The 16,638-nt window shown below is 37.8% G+C and overlaps 1 protein-coding gene across 1 annotated transcript in view; it reads left to right on the top strand.

Moving 5' to 3' along the window:
• BEST3 (bestrophin 3) overlaps positions 1-16,638 on the top strand; it is a 39,910-nt gene that overhangs the window by 11,212 nt on the left and 12,060 nt on the right. Inside the window, exons 4-8 of the mRNA XM_008588569.1 lie at positions 2,369-2,523; positions 3,681-3,758; positions 3,984-4,136; positions 7,567-7,647; positions 8,958-9,109. Coding sequence (XP_008586791.1) covers positions 2,369-2,523; positions 3,681-3,758; positions 3,984-4,136; positions 7,567-7,647; positions 8,958-9,109 — 619 coding nt within the window. The remainder of the gene's footprint in view (positions 1-2,368; positions 2,524-3,680; positions 3,759-3,983; positions 4,137-7,566; positions 7,648-8,957; positions 9,110-16,638) is intronic.

The raw sequence follows: 16,638 nt of genomic DNA, 5'->3' as shown, positions 1-16,638 counted from the left end.
ATAATAAAGATATTTTACTCTGTTTAGAAATTTTAAGGAGGGTTCTTTGGGATAAGCGGTATGAAAATTGCTGAGCCTAACGGAGCCAGACAGTAGGAAAAGTGATAGCAAGAGAAACTCCAGGCAGATGCAATCAGTGGCAGGATAAAGTAGGCTAGGGGTGTGGATGGGGCGGTGGGGGCATGGCACAGAGACACTCATGAAGGGGACGGGGTGGTAGGAGTCCTGCCAACTGATAGGGCTACCAAATTGTAGCAAATCAGTCACCGTAATTAACATAGCTTTAGAGATGAGGATAATGACCATATTCTGAAAAAGACCATTGATCTCTGGTTAAAATGGCTTGAAGTGCTGAAGAGAATAACATTGCATTTTATAACAAATGCTCTTTGAATGGATTTAACCAACCATCAGAGATTTTCTTTCAACTCACCAACTTGATTTTCAAAAATGAAGTTACTCTGGGTAAGATATGTGACCCTGTAGGGAATAACAAAAATTATTCTACCCATACACTCTTGGAGGATACATTAATGTCTGATTCATCATTCAACTTTCACAACACCTAGCGAAGTACTCAATAAATTTGTACTGAATACTTAAAATCACCAGCTTTCCTCATTCTACTTGTCTCCTTCCAATCAATAGATGTCCTGCATGGAGGGAAGACCTAACTCTTGCTTTAGTGTTTGCACTAAATAAACCCTCACTCTGTGCATTTGCTTTCTGCTTAGAAGCCAAGAAGGGACTTGCCAGCACAATTTGATCCATACTCCTGAATAAAGAATAACCAGAGACAAAGTTATTCTGTGATCAAATGACAGAGATTGCAGCCAGTATATAAATGGGGTCATTTTTGAAAATTGAGCTATAAATCCCGAGAATACAACTGTTAGACAATTGATATGTAATATCTGAGTATAGGCTTCCAGTTAAAGGGAGAACAGCTGCAGCAAGTCTTTAAGCATAAAGCCGAGAGAGGTGAAGGTTATCTATTAACTTCTTGTGATAAGATTTAATCGTGCTCTGCAAGTCGTTAAAAAAAGTCATTGTCTGGATTGTGCAATAACTTTGAGTTGTACTGAGAAACAAGGAGAAAATTGCTGGGGTCATTTTTACTTTTTACCTCCAGAGAGTACCATTCTTCAGGCTTGAGCAGAACCCTTCTAAGTTCATATAAATAACCTGAGAATTATCTAAAACTAGTCTCTTGTTGGTTATATTGGCTTTGTAGTTGTTACTCTGTTTATTTCAAATACTGAATAAACAGAACCTTCATTCAGTGCGACAGTGATTTCCAGACATTGCTGTATATCAGAATTTCCTGCAGAACTTGGTAAACGTAAACTGCCTAGATCCAATTCCATTAAATCACCCAGGAAGATTTAAAAGAATGCTGATGCTGGACCTCACCCTACACCAATTGAATCAGAATCCCTGGGGATGAGGCCCAGGCATTGGTATTTTCTAAAAGGACCCACAGGAGTTTCTAAGGTACAGACCTGGGTTGAGAACTCCTGCCCTATTGAGTCTGATTTAGTGGGTCAGTGCGAGGCCCAGCTGTCTCCATGTTTAAAAGGTGTCACAGGTGATTCAGAGATCCACAGCCTGTGGACCTTATTCTTAAAAACACTGTCCTAGGTCAGGTCAAAGATCTAGGTAACTCCAAAGCTCTATGAATCGATGGCTCTCAGAACAGGCACATCTTACTTCTCCTTTGACATCTTTTCTATTATAACAACATCTCTTAAATAAAACTCAGTCTACTTGGTAAGGAGGATAACTTTCAATAGGATAAACAGATTTGTAAACTGATTAAAGATGTTTAAAGATATAAAATGTGTTACATTAGGGCAAAAGTTGATTTTCATCTGAATGTACTATCAGAATTTCATAATCAAATGATTGCATTTCTGAGACAAAAATAACTCAAAATTAATATCTATGGGGGGGTGGAGGCAGAGGGAAAATGGTGGCCTAATGGGTACAAAACCATGCTATCCATCCTAAGTGAAGCATTGTGCAGTATATGCATGTATTGAAACAACACGCTGTACCTCACAAATATGTACAAAATGTTTTTTAAAAAACTTTTTAACATACAGTAAAGTAGAAAAAATGACACAATAAATACTTGTACATACCTGTGTTAAAAAAATTACTATCTAATAAAAGTCAGCTTTTTACTAGCTCACATGCACACATTCCTTAGCTCTAATACAAGAATAAACTACTTAAAACAGGAAACTTTATTTTATATTTCTTTAATTTTCCCCATTATATGCTTACATAGTAGACACTGAAATATGGTAATGTATCAGTACTAAATTAAGTCTGTATAATCCAGCTATTTTTATTTTGTGTCAAGGTTTTATAACAGCTGATGAAAGGAAATTATTTGACCACCTCAAATCTCCTCATCTGAAGTACTGGGTTCCATTCATCTGGTTTGGAAATCTCGCAACTAAAGCTCGGAATGAAGGTAGAATCCGAGACAGTGTTGATCTGCAATCATTAATGACTGTAAGTACATCATAAACTATCAGTAAAAGATGCTAATTTGGGACCAAGAGGGACATGGATATAACAGGTCAGAAGAGGAGGAGTTTGCTTTCTTCAATCCTGGTTACAAAGGAACCAAAAAATTGAGCTAGTCAAAACTCTCAACGTGCAGGACAGAAATAGTACACGGGTTGAACTCAGATTGCTTGGTAGTGGATGCTTGGAAGCTGTTTGAAACAGCATTCTGCTTTGTGATAGGCTCTATAACAAAGTGTTCCTTGATGGATTAGCCAAGGGCTGCCAAGCGCTCTGAAGGATATGGTACCCAAGCAGCGTATTTGCCATCCTTAGCTTCAGGATCCTAGAATAAAATCTGGAGGAGAAATAAACCTTCCCACCCACTTCCCCAAAATTGGAATATCCCAAGATTAAGCCAGCTTTTCAGATGCTCCAGTAAGCGAAATAGTGTTTTCACTAGACAAAATAACCTGAATTCATGTGAGAAACAAATGTCTATAAGGGGTGGATGTATATTTTGTGCTGTGAGTCTCCTGCCTAGATTAGGCTGAAAGGAGTAAATGATTTTAAAATATCTCCCAAATTAATGTGATACTACCTTATGTGCAATAGAAGGAAAGAAATCAATGGATCCCAGTCCTTCTGACTCCAAAGAGAGAGAGATTTTCTGTCAATAGGAGTGTTCTAAAGTCCCCATTTGTGGGGGGAAAGGTTTAGGATGTATTTATATCTCTTTTCTAAGATCTATAGTAAGCATGTTTTAAAAAGAAACAAAAAAAAATTCTCCCCACATTATTTGCCAAAATAGCTAGAAATTGTTCATTTTAAATATTAACTATTGCCTTCCCATCACTACTTTGGGCCAATATACATGTTGGAAATTATAAATTCAATAGAATAGGGGATATTTGCATAAAGTCCTGACTTATATTAATGTTTAAACATATATGTGCAAATTGTTTAATGATGTTCATTGCTTGTCATTTTTAGAACTTTCCTTTTTGGAGTAGCCTTGGAAGCCAATTTACTAGCCTTGGAAAGTCAGTCCCATCATTTCACAGACATATTCACAAAAGATGTGCCACATTCTGAATCCCAGTAAATATTCATTACCACACCCATTATTTGAGTAAATTGTGTTTTATCTGTTTCTGGCTTAGGAAATGAATCGGTACCGCTCTTGGTGCAGCCTCTTATTCGGTTATGACTGGGTTGGAATTCCGCTGGTTTATACCCAGGTATCAAACACTTGGCATGTGATTTTTTTTCCTACTTGCCCACCTTGGCATTCTAGCTCACTGTGGGCAGCCAGCACTGTCCTTACTGGGTTGGAATTCCGCTGGTTTATACCCAGGTATCAAACACTTGGCATGTGATTTTTTTTTCTACTTGCCCACCTTGGCATTCTAGCTCACTGTGGGCAGCCAGCACTGTCCTTTCACTCTGGTTTCTCTCTATTCTAGGTCGTCACTCTTGCTGTCTACACCTTCTTTTTTGCGTGCCTGATTGGACGCCAGTTTTTGGATCCCACCAAAGGCTATCCGGGGCATGACTTAGATCTTTACATTCCAATCTTTACTCTCCTACAATTCTTCTTCTATGCAGGATGGCTCAAGGTAACCAACAGTTTCAGTGCCTGAGACCTGATCTGTAATCTTTCATGTTCCAAACTCTCCATGCTCATCCTTTACTGAGTCTTTAGCAAATCATTCCTGAGTGAGTCAAAGGTAGATTTAACATGTAATAGCTCAGAGATGGTATTACTTTGCCACCAGGGATTAAAGTGACAGGGATGTAGTCAGTACTATATTGCAGTGATCTGAAGCAGCTCATCTGTGCAGAGAGCTTAGAAGAACACTTTTTTATGTCTATTGATTTTTTTTAAGTATCTATGTGCTCCCATTAGGGTTACAATAATGTAATTAAAGTAATAACTGTACCTGCATTGATATTTTATAGCACAATAAGCAACTAGGCAGAGTAAAAGAGAGTAAACAAGAAGCTACATAAATCAGACTTTAGCATTAGTATCTTGGTTCTGCTCAACTCTGTAAATAGTCATTTGCAATTCCCTGAAATCCTAGCTGTCCCAGAGCATTAAATGCATCCCATTTTCAAAACCAGAACAGAGACTCAGAAAAGAATTCATGAGAATCAAAACCAGAAACACCAGGATGAATGACGACATTTGGTTTGCCAAGAAACTAAAAATTAAAAACAGGTCAGAGCAGTGAGAACAGCTTGTCCAATTATCAATGTAGAATTTTATTCGTGCCCCACTTCTACCTCCCCACATGTATGTGTGTAAATATCAGAGGCCTTGTTCTTCCATCTCTTTTGTAAATTTCCAAAAGGGAAGTGTGTGGTGGAAAAAAATCTCAAAGACAATGGATTGATTAAGTTAATTGAATTCTAATGACAGTTTGAAGATGACTTTAATAAAGTAGCATTTTCAACTGTTTGGCCTTTCAAACAGCCACATGTTGTCATGCATCATAGAGTTCTTCCAGGCTGCAGCAGAATTTTCCCTGCAGAAGCCTTTACTTTCATTGGTTTGAATCTTAACCAGGAAAAATAAATATGTTGGCATTTCAAATTATACTCCAAAGAGTAAAGGCATATCCCTTACAAATGTCAGAAACATTTTTTAACCAGATGACAGTGATTCTTAATTATTTTTACCCACTTAAGAGCGAGAAAGAGCAAGAGAGACTAATGGCTCTCATTTCCCATTAGAGGAAAAAGTTGACATTATCGTTGTAAACACAAAATCACCACAATTGGCCCAAATGCTCAATCATTCTGTTTTTGTTTTTTGTTTTTGTCCTTTCCCCAAGTTTTTTATTCTTTGCTCTGTGTCCACGTAAGGTGCTTAGCTGACCTCTAAAGAACAAATAGCAGTTCCTTCCTTCTGACATGCTTTCTAAAATATTAACATCCTTTTCCTTATAAACTATTTTTAAAAGGCAGAATATGAAAAGACAGTCTTAGCTCCATTAAGAGACAGGCAAAGCTGACGTAAGTGACTTTGGCCACACCAGTGGGTTGTCTCAAGTTCTAAACAGTTGTTCTATCTTGACAATTTGGATATTTATAAATCTTTTCAAAGTGTCGAAAAATCATCTTAACCTTATGAACAGTATATTTTTCAGTTTCTTTCTGGAAATGGAGCCTCCAGTAGAGTAAAGATTATCTGTTGGGATCATCAGTTTGGAAACGTAGGTGTCATTTTGTTAACTGGATGTAGACTATAAAAATATATGCAGGACTGATCCCATAAAAGTGAAATTTTCAGGACCCAGCCAGAGGCCCATTTAATTTAAGCAAAACCCCAGGCAAGAAAGGGTAGACAGCTCCTTGAAACTCACAATAAAGTACTTTGACATGGATGTCATGGTAAGGCTTACTGATTCAGGGCACAGCTCTGCCTAGAGCTATCACTTAGAAAAGGGGAGATGCATTTCTCTAAGTCGATGGTTCTCAACCCTGGCAGCACATTAAAATCTCCTGGGAGCTTTACTCAGTATTCAGTCCTAAATTCAATCTCCACCAGTTAACTCAATCTCTGGGGGAGAAACACGGGCATCAAGTTTGTTTTGATTTGTTTTGTTTTGTTTTTTAAGTTCCCCAGATGATTTTAATGCATAGCCAAGGTTGAAAACAACTGCTCTAAGTGGTTTGATTAAATCCTAAAAAACAAATAGGTAGATTTTTCTACCAAATGGGCTCAGAATCTGGAAAATCTAGACTCTAGAAACTAATCACATGGTACCTTTATTTTACACACTTTTTTTCATCTAGACCCAATGTAAAATTTCTCTCTCTCTCTCTCTCTCTCTCTCTCTCTTTCTCTCTCTCACACACACACACACACATATGCACACACATTCAGATAATAAAAATCAAAGGAAATCATTCAAAAAGGAGAATGACGGGCCGAGCCCATGGCGCACTCGGGAGAGTGCGGTGCTGGGAGCACAGCGGTGCTCCCGCTGCGGGTTCGGATCCTATATAGGGATGGCCGGTGTGATGCGCTCACTGGCTGAGCGTGGTGCAACTGGTCACAAAAAGGACAAAAAAAAAAAAAAAGGAGAATGACGGGCCGAGCCCATGGCGCACTCGGGAGAGGGCGGGGCTGGGAGCACAGCGGTGCTCCCGGTGCGGGTTCGGATCCTATATAGGGATGGCCGGTGTGATGCGCTCACTGGCTGAGCGTGGTGCAACTGGTCACAAAAAGGACAAAAAAAAAAAAGGAGAATGACAGGTGAGTCATATTTGACATATAAACCTCTCACCAAGAAGGCTTGTTCTATTCAGGAACATGGTAAGAATATTTAATATTGATCAAATATTAAAAGATGTGTGATAAAAAGTTACCTAAACTTTTGCTATTAGGAAAACTAACTTACTGGTTAAGGGTAAATTCTTTAGAGTGAAAATAAGTAAGCCTCAGTTTCTAGCTTTATGCCTTACCAGCTCTCTGACTCATTTACTTAGCAGTTCTGTCCAATAATTGTGAAAACTCCTTATATTATTTTCTTTAATTGTAATTTGTCTTTCTTTGCTGTTTAACCTTCTCAATGTATGCATTTTATCTTATCATCTGGGCCCTATAAATTCCTTGAAAGCATAGGCTATGTACCCCTCACAGTGACTTACACATAATTGGGGCTCCTTCAATATTCATCGATTTTTTTGTACTGAAAATCAATAATTTGATTATTACAAATGATTGATTTGTAATACAAACGGTACATGGCTCCTAAACAGTACATGGCTTCTCCTGGATAGGGTCTGCATTGTCACCAGTTGAATAGGCAGATCCATTTGGAGAGCATGCCGTGAAGGTGCAGTATTCATGATTTGAGAGTCAAGTCTCGCTTGCTAATAAATGTCTATATCTGTAAAACAACACACTGCCCTCTAGGCTTCATAAATGAAAGTGACAGAAGGAAGCAGGAAGTGAAACAGGAGTCATCTCCAATCTCTGTTCTTTGTTTTCCAAGCAACATGACAGATTTATTCTGTGTTCTTTCTCAACTGCAGGTAGCTGAGCAGCTTATCAACCCTTTTGGAGAAGATGATGATGATTTTGAAACTAACTGGTGCATTGATAGAAATTTGCAGGTTAGAGAAACTTTTCTTTCCTTTACAAACATTAATAATAATCACTTATGTTTCAAATCTAAACAGACTCTGGATGCAGGCCCCTGGACTTCAGAGCTTTAGACACAAATAAAAAAGATCTGGCTTTTCAGTACTTTGTCTCAGGTCCTTTTAGAACTTCACATGCCCTGGATCCAATGAAATTTAGTTCCTTTTAAATAGAATTTCAAGCCAATTTTCTCTGAAGATTTCTCTATTAGCTTTACCCAACCTCTTACATCTCAGAACACTATTATAATTCATTCTTTAATCTGTTTCCTATTGCCATCTATAGAGGTTAACAGTGACATAAAATAGCATCCAGACACAATTGGGTGTGAGTTCCCAAACTCATATCACATAGATTCCAGCAGTCAGATGCCCAACAGCTGGACATTGGGATCCTGGGCCACGCCAGGCTCAAAACTGTCTCAAAACTGCCTGAAACACACCAAGTGGGTCCCAGGGCCCTAACCTTGAAAAACTATCCTAGACAGCTTTTCATGAAGGACCAGCATGAGGGAATTTTCCTTGTAGGCAAGACTCTCCTCAGACCAATCTCTTCCCTGAGAAACCACAGTCTAAGGCCTTCACCTCATTCATTTGTTCCAAGCCCTTCCTCAGCAATTAGGTTCAAACATTTCACAGTAGATCTTATCATCAGTCTGTTATGGAGGAAGTGCAGTGCTTAAGTCACTCACTCTTTGTCAGAATCAGATTCCCAGAGGATTAATAATTTATTGATGCATCACTTTGTCAAAGCCAAGGGCAAAGATCACTACAGCTTCAAACAGTCTAGGCTTGTTGATATGCTTTTCCAAACAAATGAAGAAGAGATTGGGGCATATAAGAAGGTTTATCAAGTAGAAATATGTTTATGGGGTTAAGAGAATGGAATACTGAGAATCTTCACCTTCCTATAATATCTGGGTTTAAGTGTTGCTGTCCGGGTAGCCACTAAGACAACACTGTAGCTGTGAGTAAAATAGAAAAAGGTGTCTCTGCTCTTTCCAGGTACCATGCAACTTCACTCTGGGGCATGTGGCTTGATGAATGTAGTGTGGGCGATTTTACATCCCCACTTACCCCCACTGCCACATGCTCTTGAGCAGTAAACAATGGGTACAACTGTCTGTAGCAGCTCTGGTTGTGGCAAATATGAACCGTAGATGTTTGTATATTCACTCACTTAGACTGTCCTGTCCCTCTGCAACTCCCATCCACCCACTGGAACTTCTCTTTTTTATGTAATTCACATCTGAGTTATTCTAACAATATAAAAATGATTTTAGGTCTCTCTTTTAGCTGTGGACGAAATGCACATGAGCTTACCCAAGATGAAGAAGGATATTTACTGGGATGATTCTGCCGCTCGACCCCCATACACACTGGCAGCTGCTGACTACTGCATACCCTCATTTCTGGGGTCAACAGTCCAAATGGGGTATGTGCACTTTTTAAAATCTTCAGTATTTAGAAAATAAGCAGGTCATTCTTCCGATTTTTTTTTTAGCTTTTTTTCTAACTGCACATCGTGTATATCAGTCTCCCTTCAGTGGTTTTAACATGACAACCTGTCCCTATGAACTATGAGCCTTAAAGAAACAGGTTGAGGCATAAGGTAAATCATGAACCATTCTAGAATAATTTTATTAAATCTGATAATGTATTTGATTTTGGAGAAATGTGTGACCGTGAAAGAAGTTTAAATATATTTACCAAAGGCAGATGTCACAGTTTCCAAGTAACTTAAAGAGGAGAGCTTGGACAAATTTAGAAAGTAGGAACCCCATCCCCACCCCCAGAAAGAAAAAAAAACTGTAGAAAAAGAGAAAACTTCCGTGGAATTTTCTTATAACTTTTGGCAAAACTGTGGCTCATTGTTCCCTGAGGCCAGCTCTAAGCATACTTTTAAAGGGGGTTTGTGTCCTGTAGTTGCCACCTACAACCCTTCTTGCTCTTCGTTTTCCTCCTCCCCCAAATGTTCTGTCATCCTCTTTCCCTACTTTCAGGATATCTAGCTTCAATACTATTCCTATAAAGCTTTCCTCTTAGCCGAATTTCTCCTAATGTCTTCCAAAGGGGCCCTCAAGGCTGAAAACCATTCAAGACTCACAGAAAAGCATGACTGAAAGTGGAATTTCAGGAGTTGTGGCAAATGATGAGAAAGATTTAGGCCAGGGGATGTGCCTTCTTGCCCTCAAAGCACACCTTAGAGAAGGTGACCTATTCCAGGCCAGACATGCTTCTGATTATCTAGATAGCCTTCTAGGATTGGACCCTCCCATCCAGAGCTTCTTCCAGGGAGCTCATGCTACTCCCAGCCGACTGCTCAGGCTCCAGGGATACTGTTGCTTGCACTTCTCAGCCTTTGTAATACCTTCTGCAGTTGGCAGAGCTTCTCAGATATCCAGCAAACTTCTCGACTTTGAAAATTAATGAGATGTTTTTCTGTGAGTTTGCTTTTAGATAATTAAATTTGCTTTATCCTTCCCCACACATACACTCTCACCATTGAATAATGCAAAGCATTTGAAGATCTAACCTGTAAAAGAGACCAACATCATTAACAGGGTCAGGGAATCCTTGTGAAGGTTCTGTTTAGACTGCAAGTGCTCCATATGCCCCATTTCTAATGTCCATTTAGTTGTTTTTGTATGGTGATTAAAATGATTTTGGAGGGTCTCAAGATTTTTATCTTGATCTACATATTCATTCTAATCATCATAATTTTGCAAATTTCTAAGTAAATAGTCTATGTTCTGTAGAAAGTATTAAAACATGTTTTTCCTATTTCTAAATATAGTATTAGGGATTCACAAGATCCTGGAGAAAATACCTACCCCAAAAGATTATTGGGAAGATTAAATGAGATTATAAACATAAAAACACTCAAGATATAATAATAAAGCATTATTTTATCAGTTAGTCAGGTCTCTTATTTGTGGATGTCAAACTGAGGCACAGAAAGATTAAACAAATCTAAGCTATTTTTCATATTAAACTAACCCTGGAAATTTGGGACAGAAAATAAAAAGACTGAGAGAAAACCAGGAGATATGAATATTTAAGACTGCGGCAAAAAATGATCCATTGTCAGATGGAACTCCTCTAATGAAAATGGCCTGTTTACTCAGCCAGAGTCTACTGGGAGGGTTTTTTGTGAGGTATTTTACTGGACTCTGCTAGAACCAGCTGATCAGAGAAACAAGTAAGCAAAAGCTCACTTGATCATTTTCTGTGTGAATGAGGACCCTTAAAGAGGAGCCTCCAGGAAAAATCACTGCAGGAGCACAAGCTACTGGAAGTCATGCATTCACAGGAATGCCTTTTTTGATCCATTAGTGTCTATTCTTCCTATGACTGTGGTATTACACAAAATATTTCTGGTTGCCTGTGACAGACAACCAAACTCAAACTCACTGAAGGGAAAAGGAGTTTGTTGGGTCACATCCAAAGACTAGCTTAGCTTTGGGTATGATGGGATCCAGAGGCTCAAAGAATGTCTCACTTGTGCCCTGTCTCTCTCACTTCTGCTTTTCTCCCCAGGGGCTCAGTTTTCAGGTAGGCTCCCCCTCCTGATGGCAAAATGGCAAATGGTATCCAGCAGCTCCAGGCTTACAGCTTTGCTTCTCAGTTTACCCAGTGGAAAGAGCATGTCTCTTTTCTAACTTTTAAAACTAAAGTACTGGATTTGCTATGATTGGCTGGGCTTGGCTCACATATCCAGTTCTGAACTGATCACTATGGACAGAGAGACAAAACGTTTTAATTAGTCAGAGCTGGTTCATGTGTCTGTCCATCTTTGAGCTAAGGGATGTAGTCAGCCCCATCCAACCATATTGGAATATGTGATGTCTCCAGAAAAATCAGGGTGCTATTGCCAGGAGAAAAGGGAATAGTTTTGCTGGGCTGGCAAAAGTGGTAGATGTTCTCTAAAATTATGGAAGATAATTCCGTAAGCAATGAATTGTTTACTCATCAGATAACAAGGTCAGTATCAAGTAAGCCACCTGACTGAGGCTCAGGGAAAACGAAAGGTAAAAATAAAGATTATGATAGCACAGTTGGTTTTTTTGACTACAACTCCAGTGAGCTCTTTGCATTAAGGTGAAGCCCAGATGTCAAGATACTGTGCATGCAAGCATTTTGTACATTTTTTACTTTCTTATTCTGTTTAGTTTGTATGTTCCCAGCATATTTAATTCAGAAATCAAACTTCCCTTATCTTTTTCCACCAATATTTCATGTTAGTAGTCACAATTCCCATGACCTAGAAATTCTAAAATCAAGGCAATGCCCTTCAAAAACTGAGCAAAAGTACTATCCAAGGGCAATCTGAGAAATCACTCTGCCTCATACTGCGCACATTCAGAAATGCTTTTCACATTCAGCACACTAGGAGTACTTACACATAAAAAGGAAACCCCCTGGTCAAACTTCCATTGTTCTCTATATTAGGGAACACTTCTAAACATGCTTCAAAAACTGAGCAAAAGTACTATCCAAGGGCAATCTGAGAAATCACTCTGCCTCATACTGAACACATTCAGAAATGCTTTTCACATTCAGCACACTAGGAGTATTTACATATAAAAAGGAAACCCCCTGGTCAAACTTCCATTGTTCTCTATATTAGGGAACACTTCTAAACATGGCCCTATTTTCTGTGTATTTACTAAATACACATAACTGAAATAAAGTTAGTTTTTCCCCCTTTTTTATCTTAAGTACAAATTTAAAATAAGTCATCCCTTGTTACTTTACATAAGAAATATACTCATTCATTTATTAAGGTAAATTATTTTCAGGGCCTATTATGTGGTAGGTTCTATGTCAGATGCTAGAGATAGGCAAAAAAAAAAAAGAAAAAGTTAAAAAAAGACACCTCTTAAGGTCACAGACATAATGAGGAGACAAGATACAATGCAATGTAGTAAATGCAGTAGTAGAGAAATGCTCAGGGTCTTATGGGACCACACACAGTGAAGATATACTTCACCCAGCCCGGTGAATCAGAGAAGTCTTCTTCGAGTTGGAGGGTCTAATATGCATCTTTAAGAAGGAGGTAGGAGCCAAAGGAGTTAAGAATAACTGGGTTATCACGAGTTATTAACCACATATGATAGAATATATACAGGGGAGAGCTGCTCTAAGGGGAAATGATGAGTTTCCTTTTACATGTGTTGAATTTGAGGCATCTGTGGTCAACTCACTTGGAGATGGCCAGCAGGCAGTACGTAAAGAGACAAAGTCTAGGCAAGAGGATGCATTTGACTGTTATCAGTACATAGAGCCCTAAGAGTGGGTGAGAGCGCACGGGAACAGTGTTGAGTGAGTAGGGCAGAATGCAAAGGGTGGGATACAGGTTGAAATCCTGTATCTGAAATGCTTGGGACTGGAAGTGTTTCAGATTTCAATTTTTTTTTGGATTTTGTAATATTTGCAGAATACATACCAGTTGAGCATCCCTAATCTGAAAATCCAAAATCTGAAATGCAATGAGCATTTCCTTTGAGTATCATGTTCGTGCTCAAAAAGTTTCAGATTTGGGAGCATTTCAAATTTCAGATCTTCAAATTAGGGATGCTCAACCTGTACTATCACTTAACAGGTGGTCAGAGGAAAAGAAGTAGTCAAAGTAGGAGTGGTCAATGCAGATTCAGAAGACCCCGGAGAAGGCCCTATCCTAGAGGCCAAGGGTGCAGAGTTTCAAAATAAAGCCTGAAAATACCATAGGCATTTGCATTTTGATGTCATTGGCGACTTAACCGTTAGTGTTGGGGCAGAAGCTAAATTGCAGTAGGTCGAGGAGTGGCTGGGAGATAAGGAGATCAAGACTGCAGTATATTTAAAAAATAATTTTATTATTGTGGTGGCACAGAGATTATTTGGTCAGAAAATATTATCTTTCATAACTTCACAAAAGTTAGGTAAGCATTAAAAAATATGAACTATAACTAGAAAAATATTAATGTTGTAGAAACTCATTATTTTTAGAAATACTTATAAAATAATCTTTAAAGGAATGGGACAGTTATCAAAATGCTAATTTTGTAACCTGGTCTACCTCTTCAAGAGAGAAACAGGGTACTCTGTGAAGCATCACTCAACAATGAAGAAGACACTAGCAAAAGCAGATAGAAACACCAACTTCCCCTGCTCTGTCCAGCTTTTCTAAGCACAAAATACACATTACTGCCCGGTAGTCATCATGTAAAATCAATTTCTCCCTGAATTCCTTTTCTCATTCATATTATAATATCAACAATTCAGATCTCTTAAGAATTTGTTTCTGCATACTTTTATTATAAATGTACATGGTATGACAACTGTTGAAACCTAAAACATCCCATTCACAAAATAAGCAAAGACAAGTTGAAGCTGAAGCATAACTAAAAACATTCCTTGATCCTTCCTTTTCTCGACATTTAGTATTCAATCAATTTTGGCCAGCATAATCATTTCTAACAAAACCAATAATAACTATGCACATCACTGCTACAAAATCCAAATTAAGCATAAGGTGAAAAATATGAGCAAAGATTGAACCAATAAGTATCTCTCTCTCTCTCACACACACACACACACACACACACACAAAATGAAAATAAAACACAGAAACAAGAAGAAATGCACACAGGAAAGAAGCAGGATATTGAAAATCCTCTCATAATGGAACATTCTTTCCCATTTCAATAACAGGAGGCTTATACAGTAATTTCTGGCTGCAGGCATAGTTTATGTCATCTCTAAAATGCACCTGAAAGCACAGGCCTTGGCTGAAATGCTTTTTCCATTCTTTAAATTCACTAATGGAAAGAGGGAACAGGTGCGGGAACGTAGAGAAATAGGTTTAATGTAGTGGGCTGAAAGGAAAGACCACGGGGTACTGACAAGCCCTCTAATGATGCTCTCAAGGAAGGCAGGGGGTGGTGAGGAGGAGGAGGGGTAATGGCACCATTTATGTACTATTCAACTTTCACCCTAAGGCAATTCTGACTCCATCACAGGCATGGCCTGTCAATCAAGAAGGGGGCGGGGAGTAACTTCTGTTACTACCACCACCTAAAATGGCAAAATCATATGGTACTTTGACCATTAATCCTCCTCAAATTCCAGCTCAGCACACATGCACTAGACGGAATCTGACGTGTATTTTCCATTACTTCGGCACAACTGATCAAAACACAGAAAATTTTCTTTTTAAATTTAAGTACAGTTATTCCTTCTCTCAAGATTTTTTCCCTTCATAGATTATAAAGCTACTGTTAATGGCAACAGCATTTTAAAAATAGCAAAAGAGGAAAGAAAATACAATACATCTAACAAAACATCATACCTGGTGTTTCCTGCTGTTCCTCTGCAGGGGGAACCCTTGCTTCTAGAATAAATAATAAGGTTACAATCCATTACACATTGTGACCAGCATTTAAAATACAGACTGCCAGTATTTACGTTAATGGAGATTATTTTCATAGACTTTTAAAAAAATTCAATTGCAATTACCATAAAAACACAAGATTTTTACACTGTCATAACAAAGAATAAGCTACCACTTACTATTATTATATTAGCAAAATGTTGTTTATTTCTCAACTGTTTCGCACAACAGGCTTTATACAACACTACTTGCCTCACTAACCTCAAAACTAGCAAAGGAGATATGGACTAAAAATCTAGGTTTTCACAGTTTTGCATCGTACTGATAAGAGAGCTGAGGAAAGACACTTGAAGAATCTTGTTTCTTTTTTAGAGTTTCTACTTGAAAAATTTTTACCTGATAACCCTAGTTTTAACATTAATAAAACTCATGAAAATTAAATTGAAATAGAATCTTAAAATGAAACACTATCCTTAAAAAAGCTGTTCTTGAAAAATAATATTCAAGGCAACATATTTAAGACTAGTCAAAGATGTGGATGTGAACTTTTAACATCTTGTCTTCTTCTTGGCTGCTTCAACCCAATTACAAGTGAAGAGACTACAGACATCACCACTCAATGAAATAAAGACATATTGATCTGATCTGCTCTATGAAATTACAACACATATTAATATCTTCAAATTAAACAATCCTTTTAACATTACCTTAATCTAGAGATAAGATTATATCAGCTTTCCTTTTGCTCCTTAAGAACTATAAGAGGCTTTGGTCACAAGGAGTTTTTTTTAATAGTACTTTCTAAAACTCAAAATATTTATGTAGCTATTTTAATCATTTTTCTTCTTGCATTAATTTGCTTCTAAGTATAAAAATGACACATGATCAAAATAGAATATTTAGAAATATTCACATAGAAGTAAAAAGAAAACAGAAGAAAAATCCACACTTATTCCCACTAAGCATTGTTATTATTCTGGAATATTTCCTCCTTACAGTGACAGTACAGTGACTGTTCCATAGCTTTCTGTGTTGTGACTGGCTTGTTAAAAGGTCTGCCTGTTTATTTGATTCTTAATAATTTAGAGATATTAGCATTTTACCAACTTTGCTAATATTTTTTCTCAGAATTTCATTTATCATTATAGGTATAAAAATGTTGTTATTAACATCACCGATGTTATACTAAAAAGGCCTTATTATTATCTCAGGTTAAATTAAATTTTCATCTAATTTTATTCTGAAAAAACATACATTCAACAAACTCATGCATCTGAAATTTATTTTCATATATGATGTAATAAGAGGATTTTTAAAAAAGAGATAGCTAATTGATTATATCAGCACAACCCCAAAGAGTTACCTATTTTATTTACACAGCCTACCTTTTCTTATTCTAGGACTTCTGAACCCACTTCATTCAGTGTGGGCATCACTACCACCAATTTGCTAAAACAGCTCCATGTTGCCAAACACAACCAAATACTTCTCCTTCCTGAAATTCCTGGGCTGCTGGGATCATGGAACAGTCTGTTATTCTTTTGACACATTCTTCTCTACTGGTTTTCCTCTGGACACTGGTTGTTCAT

The sequence above is a fragment of the Galeopterus variegatus genome, unplaced genomic scaffold, assembly GCF_000696425.1.
Source record: "Galeopterus variegatus unplaced genomic scaffold, G_variegatus-3.0.2 Scaffold4900, whole genome shotgun sequence".
Taxonomy (NCBI): domain Eukaryota; kingdom Metazoa; phylum Chordata; class Mammalia; order Dermoptera; family Cynocephalidae; genus Galeopterus; species Galeopterus variegatus.
Note: the sequence above shows the minus strand (reverse complement) of the source record. Positions and strands in the feature narration are given on the sequence as shown.